This window comes from Siphateles boraxobius, unplaced genomic scaffold, assembly GCF_051911475.1.
Source record: "Siphateles boraxobius isolate OS27281-9 unplaced genomic scaffold, OSU_SipBor_1 77, whole genome shotgun sequence".
NCBI lineage: Eukaryota > Metazoa > Chordata > Actinopteri > Cypriniformes > Leuciscidae > Siphateles > Siphateles boraxobius.
In genome coordinates this window covers 12,392,214-12,410,919 of record NW_027509205.1, presented here as the reverse complement: position 1 = coordinate 12,410,919, position 18,706 = coordinate 12,392,214, and the positions used below count along the sequence as shown (strand labels likewise).

Sequence of the window (18,706 nt, the reverse complement as noted above, 5' to 3'; positions counted from 1 at the left end):
CCGTATACATTATACTGTTCACTATAGCATCACTCCAGTCTTCAGTGTCACATGATCCTTTAGAAATCATAATATGGTGATTTGATGCTCAAGAATTATTTTTTATATTATTATTCATGTTGAAAACAGTTGTGCTGCTTTTTGTTAAATTATGATATATTTTTGCGGAATATAATTACTAGTCTTAAAAAATATCTTACTGACCCCAAACATTTGAATGGTAGTACATTCATATGAATTAACATTTAAACATAAACTGTATTTCACATTATATTCATATTTCATAGCCAACATGGATTGCTGAAAGAGGATTTTCAATGGAACAGAACTTGGAGATGAAAAGGAAAGTCTTTTCAGAGTGAATTTTGTGAATGTGAAAACAATTTGCCCGGACATACAAGGACTGAAATCTTGTCGTGGTTGAACCAACGAGATGACAAGTACCATAGAATTTAAGATTTACAAAGACTTCAGATTTTCTGTACAGTTACAGGTGAGAGAGGATCTTTATGGGGTTTTTTTTACCCTGAGAAAAAAAGAAGGGTTGGATATGGTGCTGTCAATTATCATCCTGATGTAAAGGTCAACTGATAGCAACTCTATTTGATTTATTTATCTCACTTAGAGTGAGACTGGACAATATCCAAAGGTCACATCAAGTGACAGCTGCTTTTGTACATTTCAAAGCACTTTAAATCAGTCGTCTGGTGCATCTTGACAGCTTTAACATTGTGTTATTCTGTTAGCAATGCATGTTTTCTTTTTTACAAACGTCCTCAATCACAAAAGAGCTCAGACCATGACTGCCGATTCTACAGTCTGTTACTATTGGAAACAAGGAAATAAGGATAGAGGCTGAAGCTTGGTATAAAAGAAGAGCAGTGGCATATCATCACTCTACTGAAGTGATAAACTCTAGTTCTAAATCCCATTGTCTCTGAAGGGAAGGCTTAACCTGATGAGACGGAGACTTCAAGTTCTTGCTCACTTTGAGGCAGGGATGCTAAATCAAGTTGGGAGAATTGAGTGATTTCAGTCTGAGTATGCTGTCTTTGATGTTTTTTGATGTCTTGAAACGTTGCATGAGAAGTGCTGTGTTTCCTTGTACTCTCATGTTGGATGACTCACTGATACCATCACCATGTGAACACAGCCACAGGTGGGCTCAGCAGGCAAACAGTCTTAAATTTCTTGAGCTCCAAATATCGGGAAGAAATGTCTCATTATATCCCACTACCAAAAAAAGAGACTGTTCTTTCCTTTTAATTTTGCAAACCTGTTATTTTGTGTGTATGTCTCTCTTGAAATGCAATTTTTTTATTTATTTTTTTGCTTATTTGGGGAGGGAATCACAATCAAGTTAGCAAAATATCTATTGAACAAACACTGAACAGATTCTTTAGGCCTGGCAGTGACTCATGCTAATCAACGTCTTTCACTTTCTCTTGATGATAGCCTTCATCAGAATGTGTTTCAGGAAGTACAAAGGTGTCAAGCCCTGTGCCCTTTGCTCCCTTTCTTATTTTGCATTGATGAACACTTGATTCTTAACATGTTTAGGATGTGTTGAATGCAGAAACATTTACATTAGTTGCACACACACACACACACACACATATATATATATATATATACATAAATACACATATATATACACAAACACACATATATACACACACACACATATATATATATATATATAGTATATATATAGTATATATATAGGGAGACCAACTAAAGATAGGCTTTATGTTGTCAAAGAGTATAGGAGTTAAATTATTATTTTCTTTAATTTAAATTATTCATTTTTTATTCCATTTAGAAATTAAATAAGTAAACTTAAAAAGTTACAGTGAGTACAGTAATAATAGATGGATGCTCCATGCTGAAATGCTCAAAATTCAAAATGTGAGAATAGTGTGGGCAATGCCATTTAGGCAACCACACTGACGTAATATCATAAAATAACTATAAGTAAATATAAAATGTATAGCCACAGCTTCTGTGGAAGCATCAATAACCATAACTTCCTCCTCAAAGATATCTGACCTCTCATTAGAGACAATCCATTCCCAGACTTATACCTGTCCATCTCCCTTCTCTCTGTGTGCTGAGATTCAATGTTGTATTTAAACATCCTTCAAAATAAATAAAAAAAGGGTCTCAAATGCTGTTGATGTAAAACAAATCTATGTAAGACATTTCTAATGTTTATACCAAAATGATTGGATTAAAAAAGCATGCTGTACCCTTGTTAGGGAGGGGGGGGAAATCAAGGTTTCCAATGTACGTGTGATTTAGCAATAAGTTCCATCAAAGATCTCAACAAACTGAAAGAAATTCAGCCTCATTCAGCTGATTTAAGCATTTTTAATAATTACTAAACAGCTTTATTAAAATATTTTTTCTCTTCCATCCATCCATCATCACCTTCTATTCTTAAAAATCTTGTAATGTCTTCAGAATAAAACATTCAACAAAATCAATTCAGATAAACAGGGTAGCTGGACCGTTCCTGTTATACTCACCATTTTTAAAGATGAAAATCATATTAGGTTTCTTTTATCACAACAGCACAATTAAGTCAGCATGGGTGTGTATTATAAATAATTGTAGGCCTACCACTTTATTTTGAGCAAACATTGTCATTTTTGTCATCTCCCCAGTGCTATGTTGATTCACTAACAAAAAATGTTCCAAACAAAACAAGTTTCCTTGCAGACTTGCAATAATTTTATAGGTTTTCCTGTGCCCCAACGTCACCATGTTGTTTACTAACAAAAACTAGCAAAAGCTTGGTCATATAATGCTGCCTTCACATGAGCTTTTTTTGGTACAATATTAGCAAGAAACTTGCTGACAATATCTCACATAGGTCTACAACTTCACATTTGACAACATGTAGGCCTATTTATGATCATTCCAATAGCAAGTGAAATGTCATTATCACCTAAACATTCCATCTTGGTATAAAATTATCCTACAGAAAACACTTTGATATTATAATATAATATTATTTATCAAGTTGACACCCTCATATAAGCTAACTCAATCATTGACACTAAACCATAATAATCACGGTCGATTAAGCAGTATTGGAGAACACTGTGTTTCACACTTACACACACACAGCGCATCTTTTTGACTAATCCACAACCTCTCCCTGTCTTGATGCAAAGGGCAAAGCGGGCGGCCAGCACTCCCACAATAACAGTCGTGACGTCAGCCCGTCACCGCTCCCGTTGGATGCAGCAGCGGAGAGAGAGAGAGAGAGAGAGAGAGAGAGAGAGAGAGAGAGCTCTGAACGAACCGTGATTGAAAGAGAAAAGAGCTGAACGGCGGTGGCGGCAGCCATCTTAAAACTACCGCACTAATCCGAGATATACATCTTCTGGATATTTTTGCAACACTGAGTTGAATCAGATTTTATCCAGCGAGAGGAGATAGAATAACATTTTTTAAATATTTTGCCGTTTTTATTACGACGACGGGATGCGGATCTGTGGGGCAGTCGGTCTGCTTTTAGGACTATTATGCGCGGTGGAGGCAGCCAAAGGTAAGATTCAAGACCCATTTATAATCATAATGAAAATGTTAAGGTGTAACTTATCTCTTTAAAAATATTGTTTTGATATATTACCATAATTAAAATAATTTTAAAGGTTATTAGTGTTCCTGTGAGTATCCTCGGTCAAGGTTTCTTGACAATGATCTGAAATAATCGCTCAATATCACAGTGTGGATGTTGCGTCCGGACATCGCTGCTTATTAAAAATCAATTCTCTACTCTAATTTTCCGTCATGAAAAGACAATATGTCATGAAATAATTGCCGTGGCCTGTCAGCTGTGAAATGTCCACTCTCTCTTACGGTTCCGCTTCACTTGACAGCTATTTTTGAGTGTCAATCCTTTAAAACAACGATCTTTTGTGCCAACACCCCGTGGCCAAGAAGAATTCAGCCTACAGTTATTGGTGTAACGTTATATCATCATCATATAAATCAGAGCATATTGCTTGCAACTCAAATCTGTGCTTGCTTCCTTTTTTTACCCCATCCTCAAAAGCGGTTTGTGGCATTATATCCGATAACAAGTTGTTTGTCAGTTGTACTGTTATATATACCAAGCAGATAGTGTGTCCGCATTGCAGATCCTTTTTGAAATCCATGTGGTCTAATTTTAAAAATTCATCTTTCAAATGGCTCACGCGCAGCTAAATATGACTGAAGGACATCGCTGCAGGTGCACGAGCGGACATTACAGCAATCACACGGCTTGATGTGCGAAACATTTGCTTGGTAAACGCTGCTTTTCCAGAAATATCCTGCCTTGCATTTACCTGGTTCATTATTTTTAAAGATACAAGTGCGATTTTGCTGTGAAGTTGAACTTTAATATGCGAATCTTATGAAAGAAATTGACCATTTAAAAGAGCGATATTGTTTGACTGTACATGGCCAATGACGACTCTAGTATTTTTTGTCCAGATCAAATATAAAAATAGTTTACAAAATGCTTTTATGATAAGAAATTTTTTCAGTTTCTTGATTTAAAAGTCCTTTTGATGTTTTATTTTTGAGAGGCAATGTTTAAAATTGCCTTCTATTGTGTACACTTCAAGGTGCAAGGGAAGTATTTTAGTATACCTCTTGACATTTTAGTCATTAGGTAATTTGTTGTACAAAATGGTAAAAAAAAAGATAAATTATAAAACATCTAAGAACCTGTCACGTGTATACATAGCTACTAGTGTGTGTGTGTGTGTGTGTGTGTTGATTAGTGATTAGCCTAGTTGATTAGTGATTTTCAATTGGTTTTGCTTCCAAATCCAAGTTTTACATTGGACATCAAATGGCGACCCTACACAGTACTTCAGTTTTTGTAAACAAATGTCCTTAATATCAAACATTGACTCCATTATTATAACCACGACTTTCATAGCACAACAATAGGGAAAATAGCAATAAAATAGTAAAATTATGCGAATGCATAAACACACAGAAGTGTGGTTTACCAGACACTGGGACCAATATTGTATTAGTATTATCCATATTACCAGTGGCTAGTGAGACTGAATTAAAATTCTGTTGAGCTTGATTGGATGCAAGGGCATTGATGTCAACAACAATTCATATCTTAGGCATTTTCCAAATTTTTTCTAAAAATTGATAAGTTTAATCATCCACAACCCTATCAGAACAGACCTTACCACTGTCTTTCCTTGTCACTTGTGTTTCGATGCTTTATCAAAAATGTTTTCAGGCTTATGTGTTTAAGTTGCTTTGGAGTCAAGATTAAAATCAGTTTGTAGTTCCTAAAAATATATGCCTGAAGCCATATGATGATTACTATATTAAAGGAATCCTTGGATATCTGTGAATTTTGCTAGTTTTTCATCACTGGGAAATTGTGATCGCTTGACAGCCAAAAAATGTGTCACAGAGTAGCACATTCAGAGGCAAGCATTTTTGTCTTATTAGTCTCTGTATTCGCATATTTAAATGTCCACCTCCACAGATGATGGGTGCGACCGAAATCGCATAACTTTCCTGTTATATAGGCTAGTGTGACCAAATTCACGGTACTCCTAAACGAGTAGGCAAAAGTACTAGGATGACCTTCTACTACCGGCGAGATGCTGAAGTTTGCATAAAATGGACACTTTACTATATCCTACGAGGCCTCGGGAGAGGATTTGTGAATGGCAGTGAAGCCATTCAACTGAGGATGATAGGTCACATGATGACAACATGGTGAATGTAGTATATCCTAATTAAATTTAAACTTAAGACATTCATAAAAAGTAAAAAAGTATGCATTCAAGTAAGTATGCATTCAAAATAAGTAGTACCTACTCGAGAGAGTAGCCTATGCGATGTGTCTCACTCACATGTTTATTAGCCTTAAAGGGGAACTCGCCAACTCTAGCCATTTCTTCGCTGATTTTCACTTTGTTGTCGCATATTGTCTCAACGAGCTCCCCCTACAGATGTGGGGTGTATATTTCACAACACTGTCGTAAAAAAAACTCACTTGCGGCACCCTCATCCCCCTTTCTACCGCTGCTCATGTGCATTTGTTATTATCGGAGCCGGCCAACTTTATCATGTGGAGCTATGTCTACCGAGGTGGGTAATACATCATACACAGATATCATATGGCGTGTGTGTTAATGTCAAATTACCGTAAAGCAGTTCGTGTTTCTCACTCTTGCTTCTCACGAGACTTCCTATTTCCAACTTACCAGAACGTTAGTGTTGGTTTTCCGCCTGGGAATGCTGGGGGGAGCGGGGAAAGTCACCATGCTCACCAGAACAGGTTATTTAACCATCCAAATGATTTCCAAACGGTTTTAGTAAGTTGAAATAGTTGCCAAATTCCCCTTTAAATAACTTTATTACCCTTGATGCATTTGACAGGCTCTCTTTAAGCTTTGTTTAAACACCTGCTCACTTCCCTACTGTTATCAGTTTAATGAAAACCCCACCTTCTCACTGGATTACACACCCCTGCACACGGCCATGAGATGTCTAAGAAGTAATATCATGTTCTTTTAGTGGCTGCCATATATTTATTTTTCTGAAGATGAGGAGAGATGAATGAACACATTAATTAACCAGGGAGGAATTATCTTACTGTCATTAATTAGCTTATATATCACTAACAAGTGGCAGAAAGAATAGGACGTACATAAAAATAAAAAACTGTATGAAATAAACCTTTAAAAAAAAGTATCTTCAATAATGTAGGCCTAATTCAAATCAAGACATGACTAAGTCGTCTTCACAAGGTGCCGACTGCCTTCTGGTCTTATGTCAAGTTTTGATGTTTTATATATAGGCCTAAAAAAGGATTGTTATGTTGACCATGTGTTTGCCAAACAATATGAAAATTTGATTTCGTGTGAAGGTGTGAAGGATTTTTTTTATTTCATTGATGTAATGAAGGCTGAGATCTTTGGAAAGTTACTGGAGTTAGAGTATATCAGAGAAATTCACTCTATCGCAGCTTATAAGGGTGAATTAGGCTATTTCTACTATGTGGCTCCTATAGTGACAGCTGGTGATTTGATTGGTACAAACTTTAATAAACAATTGTCAGAGAAGAATATCCATATCCATAGCTAATAGATCCCTTAGGCAGTTCACAACATTTCAGATTGAATGAGATCTTATACACAGCTGCTTGTTCGACTCTTGTGTCCCTTGATCAAATCTTTTGCTTGTTTCAGTCCTGTAGCAGAATGTCTTAACTTACAGGTGGCTTGATGGATAATCTCTCAGGATTCATCTCATAGGAACTAGAACACTTTTGAAGTGTTGGTTTTGCAGATAGCTAGACGTCCATTAGCAGCTCTCTGCTTCGATGTAAGCTTTGAAGGGCCCATTAATTCTAGGAACTGTGGGAAGAGAATTCACACAGCAGAAGAGGATGGATAAAATAAGCTGAGCAGACTTTCTCTCAGGAGGAGGTAGTGGACTCATTGTTCCTGTGAAGCATGGAACACACAGGGACTGTTATTGATGCATGCTGGTTGAACTTAATTAATTTGATGCTTTTAGAGTTTATCGGAAGTGTTTTGAAAGCATTTGGCTGATTAAATTGTTATTTTACTTTGTTATCATATCTGTTACGGATATTCTGAGTAGTTTTTTTGCCCTTTTTTAGTTTCTCTTTCGTGTTTTCCATCCTCTGAATGCAGTTGATTAATGGATAAGAACCCAAAGTCTCATATGTTGTGCTATTTATTCATGGAATTTGTACTCTGGGAAACAAAGAGTCCCTTGGCCGTGAGCTCAGCGCAATAAACGCGGCACAATGCGCCCACTGTTAGACGCAACTCAGAGTCAGAATTATTTGACTTATGCACCAATCTTGAATTCCAAGTACTTTCTAAGCATAACCATTAACAAAGCATTGGTCATCTGTTTAAAAAAAAGCTGCATTTTCAGTTTTGGTTCAGCCAGTGTGGTAGAAATTCACATAGACAATCAGCTCTTAGTCATCGTGGCGGCTGGGCAGTCGGTGCTAATTTCATTGGCCCCTTTGCGAGCTGTATTGAGTCAGTGATCTGTCAAGAATAGGTCATTACGTACTAAATGTAAGGTCTGTCTCTTTGACTTGCATGGTAGCCGGTTGACTGCTGTTGTTGATCTTCCTAAAACAACAAGCTGCTTTTGAAGTAAACAGACCAAATTATGTGTCTGTGTTTGTATATTTGTGCTCTACTGAGGTATGTGCAAAACATTTTCAAAATGGAAGGGTTGATTGCTTAAAATAGTAAAAGTTTCAAGGAATCTGACCCCAGTTAAATGTGTGGGGGGACGATAACATAAAGTCTAAAGTTAATGTCATCTTTTTTTTAAACATGCGCTAAAATACATATTTAAATTGTTAAACTTCTAATGAGCACACTACCATTCAAAAGTGTGGGGTCAGTAAGGGTTATACGAAAATACTGTGGTAAATAACAAAGCTGAATTTTCAGCAGCCATTACTCCAGTCTTTAGTGACACATGATCCTTCAGAAATCATTCTAACATTCCGATTTCATGTTCAATAAGCATTTATAATTATCAAGGTTGAAAACAGTTGTGTTGCCTAAAAATTGTGTAAACCATGATGCATGTTTTCAGGATTCTTTGATGAATAGAAAGTTAAAAAAATTACTTGCAATAGAAATCTTTTGTATCACATGTCTTTACTGTCACTTTTAATCAATGTAATGTGTCCTTGCTAAATAAAAGTAATAATTTCTTTCAAGAGAATCTTACTGCTCCTACTGACTGATTATGATTATTATTATATACACTCTGTGATGACATGACATAATATTATAGGCTTATATATATTATTGTCATTTATTTTATATAAGAAAAAAAGAGAAAAATCAAACACTGGTTCTTTGACAACTAGTCAACCATTGTAATTGGATGAAACGTTTGTTACTGTTGCTCAATATGACCAGTGTCACTGTAAAAAAGTTTCAACTTACATTACATTAAACTGACTTAAAACATGAGTTGACTCTCGTATAACTTAATTTATTTTCATGAGTTAAAACAATGTAAAAACATATGTTGTCATAACTTATTGATCATATACATGTTTTACAGTGTATACTATTCAGTGTTTAAAGAGAAATCTTTTTCTTTGTCACTTAGGAAGAAACAGAACAAAAGGATAAAAAATATTCTTCAGTGCCCTAAAACTGAGACCTTAATGTTACCCCGTTGAAAGCCATTTGGTCGGTAACCCTACCCATAACATCATTACCTGCTTACATTTCAGGTCAACTGAGTCTACACGCTGAATGGTCTGAAGAGAGCCCATCCATTCACTGTCTGTCAGGGTTTGTGCTTTTTGTTTAGCCTTATAAATATGGCCCTCTTCAGTGCCTCATCGCGTCAGCACCAGTGCTCCATGGGAACAGGTAACCAGAGAGTAGGTGTTACCTGTGTATAGAGCTCTGTGCAGCTTAGCCTCCGGAGACATGAAAAGCAGCCCTGTGTTCTATGGCTACGGCTCATTTTCACTCTCACTGGGCCTTTGTGTGCTCTATACTGAGCTGTGATTGAGCACCATTCACACCGCCCTGCCCCCACCCTTATTGAAAACGCATGGGCCTTGTTGTGCTGTACTGGTGGACTCTGGTGGACTAACAGATACTTCCTTGAGTACACACTGTGACCTTCTGCTTTGGCTTGACTATGAACCCTACTGTGAGATATTTTGGTCAGTAGAGCCCAGAGATTTCCTCAACATTTGTCTACAGGGTCTTAAACTTCAATGTGCAATCAATTCCCTGACCGTTAAGGCCCGTTTCAATAGGTAGTGGCTTTTTAAAATTTGTTTGCAAACATTTAAGTGTTGCTCTCAACCAACTGGAAACTTGTTTAAGTCTATCTATTAGTGCATTTCAAGATGCTAAGACAAGTAGCTGCTCGTTCTCACAGCAGAAAATAACAATGATTATCATATTTACTGGCTGAATCATTATGATAGATTTAAGCAGTATCTCTCTTGGTCGTCAAGTAATTTGTAACATTTTCATTGGTGAACATTTTCATTGCAGGGCTCCAGACTGAGTCTAAGGGCCCTTTCACACCTACCTTGTTTGGTCCGGACTTTCGGACTTTTCAGTTTGGTCCGAATCAAAATTGCAGGTGTGAAACCTCCCCCGGACCACGGTTCGGACCAAACAGATGAAATTTGGTCCGACGAAAAGAGGTAGTCTCGGTCCGGATAAAACTGAACAAAGGTTTGGTTCGTTTCTAGTGTGAAAGCATTTCTGTATGGTTCGGACTTTCAGACCTTTTACAGGAAGTTCCGGTGGTTCCCGCATAGCCGAAAAAACAGAAGGTGGCAGGAAAAATGAGCCGTACGCACATGGGGAGAGGAGGAGACGAGGTTTTTAATTGAAGTATGGTCTGATGACATAATTAGAAGTCAACTGGAAAACATGCACACAAAAAAAGAGCTCGCATGATTGCTTGCAGTCTTCTCCTCCTTTCCTGCCGGCGACGATAAAATGTTCGCACGACGAGGACGTTCATTTGGCGAATTTGAACTAGCCTTGTGTATAGTTGGTGCTGCAGGTAATTATGCCATTAAAATAACAATACAGTTGCAACGATATGCGTCTGTTCATTCATGTTGTCAAAGTTACCCGCCGCATTGACAACACGCTGACGTCAGATGCACGTCCATTTACAAACCAATCAATGTCGAGATGCAGCCCACATAGATGATGACGACAGGACGCAAGTATGTCACGTAAAGTTCTTTAGTGCGCTCGCATAATTGCAGTGTGAAACCAAACCAAAACTTTCTGAAAGTATAAAATGTATCAAAATGTGAACTTTGGTTCGGACCTTGGTGCGGACTTTCAGGTGTGAAAACGCCCTAAAATGACTGGAAATTTGATATAAAAAAATACACATTTGTTACATTGACTTAAAGGGTAACTAGACACTAAAACAACTTTTTTTAGTTAATGATCTGTAAGAATGGAGCTTCATAATTGCTGTTCATTGATTCGAGTACATTTTTTGACATTTGGGTTTAAAGTGTTTTAATTCTACAATATATGGTGTAAAAACGTCTGACTGCTGCCCTCTTCAGGTTGAACGGTGGCTACTGCAGTTGAATTTTCCTATTGGGTGTTTGGGGTGGTTCGTGACGTAGCGGTTGCAGGTGACGTAGGCAGGTTCCATATAAAGAGATGCATCTCACGTGCACGCCCCCCTCCGCTGGGCTCTGCCCACTTTTACAGCATTTTTCAAATATTGCCAGTGGGTGGAGTCAGGCTCTGACCAGGGGTTTAGTTACCCTTTAATTTAGGAAAATCCATAAGCGGATTTGTCAGATATTGTCTTGTTCGAGACGTTTTAGTACGCAGTGATGAAGCCGTGATGTCCGATTCGAGAACATATAGCTCTTATGAACCAGTTCTTTTGATGAGAATCCCAAACTGGTTAAAAAATCCCGCCCTGTGTTTAATTGGACAAGGTTAGGAAATTAAGGCCCGGCATACTTCAAGTGAAATTGAAGAATGAACAGATGTGACGTCATTTCAAACTAAATCAGACCAAAACAAGGTTTTTGTAAAGACATAAAGCATTCTATGTACAGAAAAGCAGGTGAGTCCAGAATATGACGAAAGAAAGCTAATTTTTGTTCAGGGTGTCAATTAAGGTTGCGAGAGATAGCTTGTTGGAATAGTTCTTCCTCTGTGTTTATGGCAAACTAAGTGTGAGTACAGATTTAGTTTTTGCAAATCACTAAACCTGCCTCTGTTTTATTAATAATGTATAATGATTTTTTTTCTGCTTTTTATAACTGTTGGTCCATTAAGGAAAACATTTAACATGTAATTACTGTAAACGCGTTGCGTTCATATTCTTCATATTCATCTGCTTTTCTTTATATTATGCTTTATTAGTAGTGTGTGTACTGAGCTTGGTCGTTTAATATCACTGTCTTAGAACATTATTAAGCCACGTTAGCATTTTAGAACGTCCCCGAGGCTGCGGGTGTCGTGACATCATCGTGCACAGAAGTCCCTTTTCATTGGCTAGGCAGAGACCAATTAAACGACTCTTTTGCGCCCTCCTTTTTCTCTCGCTGACACTGAGTTTACAAGTGCACAAGATAGTTTTGCATCTAATATATAGAGAAAATAGTTCCAAAAGTCAAGGCGCGAAGATTTGAAACTGCAGTGACAGATTTGAGAAGTTACAAGTGCCTAATTGAGGTTGTACTGCAAATGTGAATGAACGAATAAGTACTAGTAAGTATGAGTAAATGCAAATATGTACTTTAAAAATTCAAATAGGCACTTAAGTTTGTCTGTGACTGTCACTGTATTTTTGTGAATGGCATTTTACACATTTGTGACTACTTGTCTGCAACTTCAAATTCAGAATACGGGTTTGTGACTAAGCGTGTGCAAATCTCAAAATTCAACTTTATTTTACAGGTTTTCACATTGGAGCTGTGACTAAATTTTAGCGTACAAGTACGGATATTTATTGTACAAGTTCTCAAATTCACATCTACATGCTCTCGAGTTTTGCTACTCTTTTACCTTCATAAGCTGCTTTATAGTAGAAAATGAAGTTGTACTTCTGATGAAACAAGACACTGACACTGTTTTTCATATCTAATATGGTAAGGCTGCCTGATTTTTGAAATTTTTTTTTGTTAATGAGTGGAAAGGGCAAAGTGGTCGGTGTCGGATGTTCGCTAACAGAATACCCCAGATCACATATTTCGAACGTAGTTTTACTCCTAAGCGAAGAACGAAAAATAACTTTGCCGTGAGTATTTAGGGACCTTTAGTTGTAGCATTGTGATTGTCATGACTAATGAAATCTATACAATCGGCTGCGGGGCAGAGTTTGCACTGAACTGGTTTGGGGAAAGAAAACACGTGTTTCACTCTGGTGTGAACATAATCATATTATGTATTAAAAAAAAAAATTGTAATATTATAAAATATATATTTTATATTTATAAATGTGTAGCCTATACTTTGTAAAATGTATTCAATTTATTATATAATTCAATAATGTTCTAATCTTTTAACTAAAAAGTGGTTTGGTTTAAAAGCCATCACATTTGTTGTGGAGATGTCGTATCAGTCGTTCAGTGTTTTCCTAGCAGGCCATTGTATTGACCTCTTAGGATGGCCCATTGTCCTTCATTCTTCACATGAGAATGGGGTCTGCTCAGCAAAGACGTCAAACCCTGGCTACAAATTTGGAATGGTTCTTCAAAAAGAAGCCGTTTATAAGTCTCTTTCAGCAGTAACTGCAAATCCATCAAGTGTGAAAGCCTGTTCATTTTCAAGTCTGCCAAGGTGTAGATCAGTAGTTATCTTTTACTACCACTGATAGACCTTGAATTGTGAAGCAGCTGTGTGCTCTGTGAAAACTCGCAGCTCGCTCGCACTCGAGGTGAGAACGGAGGCGTCTGTGGCGATAATTAACAAAGGCTGCGGTAGATCACAATCTGGGAGGGATCACTGTCACGAAAGGTTTCTGGGCCATGCTGACCGGAAATAGCCATCCCTTGTTAAACCATTTAAATGTGCTGTATATGCATACAGGACACAGGAGGAAGCCCGTATTGAAGCTTTCTTTCAGACGACGTGGCTTTGTTGTCATATACATGAGCATTCAGGCTGTTCTGTCTTTACAGATCTTGAGGGATTCTAGCAGATGGATGAACAAGCATGGCTGACACCGTAACATTTGGCCCTCCCCTCATCAATCAAATCATAATGCGAGAAACACACATTCTCACACTGCTATTGTTTTGGAGGTCTGCAGGTTTAATTCAGATCTCCAAGAATATAATTTGGTCTCGCTCACCATTTTAAGAAGCCCATTCACCAGTGCTTCCCCAACCCCCCGATGTCAAATAATGGCCAAAATTAGGCTGTACAAAGTATGTAGCGTAATTGCTTGTGGGTTACTGAGCTATCAGCAAATTAATTGCTTCCGTTTGCCATTTCTTAAGACTGCCAGCCCTGTAGAGTAATATAGGCTTCAATAATTACAGGAAAAAGTCTTGTTCACTTCCTTTGGAGTGCCACCATCCAACAATGGATATCTGCAAATCTACCACAACATCGATATAATTAAATTTAAGTTAAAACGTATATGACTGCAAAAGAAGATTGATAGGCTTGTGTTCAATGATATGGAAGTAAACAACATATTTACTACTAAAGCTACTGTTTGTGATATCTTTTCCATGCTTTCGTCAGTCACATTAATGTAATGTCTTTGAATTATCTACAAATTGAAGGCTTTTATTGACAAAAATTGATAAACGCGATTTATTGGAATAAATTAGTTGGTCAAATCAAATGTAATTTAGTTATTAACCAAATAATTTTTTAATGCTTAATTACAATTATTTTAAATATCTTCTTTATGTGAACTACCATTTAAAAGTTAATGTTTCTTCAATCTAATATTCTGATTGGGTGAATTAATATTCTGAATTAGCTTATTATTAATTTCTTATTATATGTTGAAAACAGTTGTGCTGCAGAACATTTTTTGTGGAAACCATGATACATTTTTGTTTTCAGGATTATTTGATGAATAGAAAGTTCAAAATAACAGTATTTATTTGAAATGGAAATTTCTAAATGTCTTTACTGTCACTTTTCAACTTAAAAAGCAAAATCTTAATGGCCTCAAACTGTAGTTTATTTAAAAGATTAATTAATAAAAAACAGTGATCAGCTTTAACTTCATAATGATGTTTACAATAATTCAGATTTCCCTTTTCTTTTCCAAAACTGAGAAATGGAAATCAGAAATGATCTACCGTAGCGGTTTGTTCTCATAGCCATCATACTGTAAACTTTTGACTCAAGCATATGACACCACAGCACTTTGTAAAGTCTGTGACCTCGTATGTGAATGAAACAGGAGCATCTCATTATGGGATTAGTTGTCAGTGGGTTTACATGATGGCTAACAGGATTGCATGCCAGGCATAGCACAATAGTGCCTGACCCCCCCCCCCCCCCCCCCCCATCTGTGCTCGGCGCGTGCTGTCCGGCTAGAGCCACTGCAATAATATTTTTCATCGATCAGATAATGTAGCGATAGCTGCACATGGTCTGCGTCCCAGCCGGTCACGGTGACGCAATCTGACTGGATGGCTGTGCTGTATAAAGCATGTAAAAGACTGTGACTAGGCGATTCTATGCTTGCCAACTCCAATATGTAGCTTGGAATGTGTTTGGGTATAAAGCCGCCGGCTTGTTCCGGATGCCTCTGCTTCATTGAGACAGACAGGATTTATTTAGCCCCTTTGACATACATTCAAAAAATACACTCTCAAGAACTGGTCAGTCTGAAGGTCTTCAGTATGAGTCTATGATCTCCTAATCTTGGGTGCTGCTAGGCTGGAGGCAGCTTCAGGCCGACTGTGTTTCCTCCTCATTCGGCCTGCATCATTAGCCACTAATTTGTGCCTGCTAGCATTCAAAAGATTTGATTACGGCTAAATGGCTTAATTTGCGGATATTATCCAAATGACTGTAATCTGGAGAATGGATGGTGGCAAACGGTTTGTGCATGTCGACTACAAATATTGTTGTCTGCAATTGTGAAAAGTAGGTGCTCTTTCTCTAATGATATTTTTATATTATATTATATGTCAGTGTTGATGTGTGAAATTAAATTGAATAAATACACATTGCTATTATTATTATTACTGTTATTATTATTATTGTTGTTTTTGTTAACTTGAAAATAAAAAACTCCTTTCTGTTCCAGTCTGCTATGGGCTTCAGGCTTCAAATAAACATATTACTCTTTGATTTATCAGCCTGAATGAAAATGTATTGAACTCTGATCTCTGCGTACATATTTACTCCACTGTGCTCAAGTGTCAGTGCTGCTCTAATGCACCAGTTACATAAAATTGATTTGCATGGCTTTCATGTATAAAACACTATGCTGCCTTAACATCCTCTTCAAACATCGACAAAACTGAGTGTGTTTTTCCATCTATAGCCATCTGTAGCCTTTAACCACTTGTCTCGACACTCTACTTCTCTACTCTCCGACTATTGTCATTACGAAATCATATTTTTGGTGTGTTGTCATCATTTGTGGCCTATTTATCAAACAATTCTACCCGTTATATGAGGTGTTCGTTGTCACAGTTGCTTTGTGTTGTTGCTACGCAAGGATCTAAAGTGTTTCTATGAAAAATAGATGTAAAAAAAACGCCAACTGGCTTCCTGCCGTCTCAAACGGTTGCCTTGCGCCAGAGCTGCAGGGCGCTTGGAAATGATATCAACCACATCAGAGCTCGTTCAGTAATCGGATTCATTCTCCGCCAGCCTGGTAACCAGCCCTTCCTCTTTGATAGACGCTCATTAGTTTATTGCACACCAGACGTCAGTGTGGGCTTTTCAAACATAAGCTGTTTTTAATGGATCATTAAGGGCTTTAAGAAAGTTTAAAGAAGAAAATAATTGCAGTTTGATGGGCAAATGTGTTTTTGGTTAGAGAAAGGAGTGATATGTGTACCATATGTTATTTAAGTGTGTGTGTGTGGGAGTGTCGCCAGTGTTTAGCAGGTGTTTGGCTGCTGTGTTTAGTGGTTTTCTCTAGCTGGGATCCCTGCCATGACTGAATGCGCTCCAAGAGGTATCGAGGACTCTTATTGAGATGTTCCAAAATAAAGACTCATTCATTAAATTGTCTAGTTGTCCATAGAGCATCTTTATAATTCACACTTGGTTTGTGAACAGGTTCTTAGTGAGGAGTATCTATTTTTATGTTAATATGTGATGATAACCATGTTATCAGATTTTTTGTTCCTTGGCAGAAGGGTTTGTGAGTACAAACAGTTCTTTGTCAGTGTAAACCCAGCTTAACCTCACTCAGCTACAAATGTCCCACGTTGCTGCTTTGATTTACTTTCTATTACTTAGCAGGGCTTTTTAAGGAGTTTTCAAATTGTTCAAATCTAAGCGGTTGTACTGAGGGACACAAGCCATATCTAGGGACCACAATAATAAGAAGTTTCTGTCCAATTTGCAGATTAGTTTTTCTTTCAAATTATTGAACATATTAACATCATATGTTCAAGAGAACAAAATCATCACTTCCAGGAAAACTGGCGCAAAATAGAATTGGAAGTTGTAGTCACTTACAAAGTCTCGGTGGCTTATTTCTATGTAATAAAGTACTTGCACTTTTGATAGCAGTCGGCAGATGACAGGTTTGCCTTCAGCATTTCTGAATGGCCAGAATAAAATGCTTTTTTGACCAATGTCCAAATTTATAGAGTGCTGAGTGTATACATTACATTTAAAAAAAAAAAAAAAATTGGTAATTGTATTCACATTTTGGTGTTTCCATTTGAAGATTCTTCATGCTTTATTTTAAAATTTGCTGTAAAAAATATAGTAAAAACATTAATATTGTGATTTGAAAAGTTTTCTATTGTGATATATTTTAAAATGTAGTTTGTTCCTGTAACAGCAAAAACTGCTTTTCCAGCAGCCATTACTCTTCAGTGTCACAATTCTTCAGAAGTCATTAAAATATGCAGATTTTTAGTTTTATACCATAGTCTGTCTGAATAGTATATTCTGATGTGCAAAACCGTTTACTGCGCAGGTAGTTCCAAGTTAGTTTAATTACTGTTCTATATTAATGTGCTGCTTTCATTGAAACTCACACACACAACACACACACGTCACTTGCTCACACTTGCTCACAGAGATCGGAGATCACGCTGCTCACACAGAAACAGGAGCACAGAAACTTGTTGTCAATTTTATTAATAAAAAATTAGCTTTGCTACTGAATTGCTACATTATATTACTCAGCAAGGTGGTGACGTCACTGTTTTTAATGTAATTAAACTCACAGCTTCAGGATCTGCTAGAGGATCTCTCTCTCTCTCTCTCTCTCTCTCTCTCTCTCTCTCGATAGGCTAATGAGTTCAAATAAATGTTATAATTCTGTCAAATAAATGTTGTCATACCACTGACAAAAATAACCGTAAACAATGTAACGTTATGATATGTTCTCGGCCTGTTTTTCCATTATTAGTAGCATTATGTCCCAGCTTGCCCTTTGAGCATGTGACTTGTGGCTCTTAAGGTTTTATAAACCTGGGATTTTAAAGCAGATTACCAGGGTAGTCTGGTCTGACAATCTGTCCAGAGACAACAAGCAGCTATAGCAGCAGCACTCATGGGTCACGTGAATCTACTTTGCTAAAACGATTTATGAACCAGATCGCAAATTTCACAGACTATACCAGGTCCTGTCCCAGCTCTCTTTGCACTGAATACATAGAGCGTTCAAATAATTTGTTTGTAGCATTGATAGACATGTACAATCGTTGGTTCCTGAACCATGCAGTTTTAAATCACAAATGTATCGCAGCAGAAAATTAACAGGGTAAAGAAACATGAAAATGAAGCGACAGTTCTGTCAAGCATACTATTTTCCTGAAGGTGTGAAATTGGATGAGGCGTGTAATGTGAACGGAGGTGAGCATTATGGTGTTATTGCTGTGGAGGTTATATCCTTCAATTAGTGTCAGTGATCAGGCTTCTGCCTGCGGGGTGAGTCGTAAGACACCGGTGCGGAGAAACCGCGGTGAAGCCAATAAATCATCCGTATTCGCTCCAGCAGCTGCACAAGA

General features: G+C 37.4%; 1 protein-coding gene across 4 annotated transcripts in view; it reads left to right on the top strand.

The window, feature by feature from the left end:
- The first annotated feature begins 3,147 nt into the window (after positions 1-3,147).
- clstn1 (calsyntenin 1) overlaps positions 3,148-18,706 on the top strand; it is a 42,230-nt gene continuing 26,671 nt past the window's right edge. For 2 of the 4 annotated variants that reach the window (XM_077218304.1, XM_077218303.1), the window contains exon 1: positions 3,268-3,556. In XM_077218304.1, the coding sequence (XP_077074419.1) occupies positions 3,493-3,556 (64 nt within the window). In that variant the 5' untranslated portion in view covers positions 3,268-3,492. Of the gene's footprint in view, positions 3,557-18,706 lie in introns of all 4 variants that reach the window. The other 2 variants (XM_077218306.1, XM_077218305.1) reach the window with 2 other exon arrangements.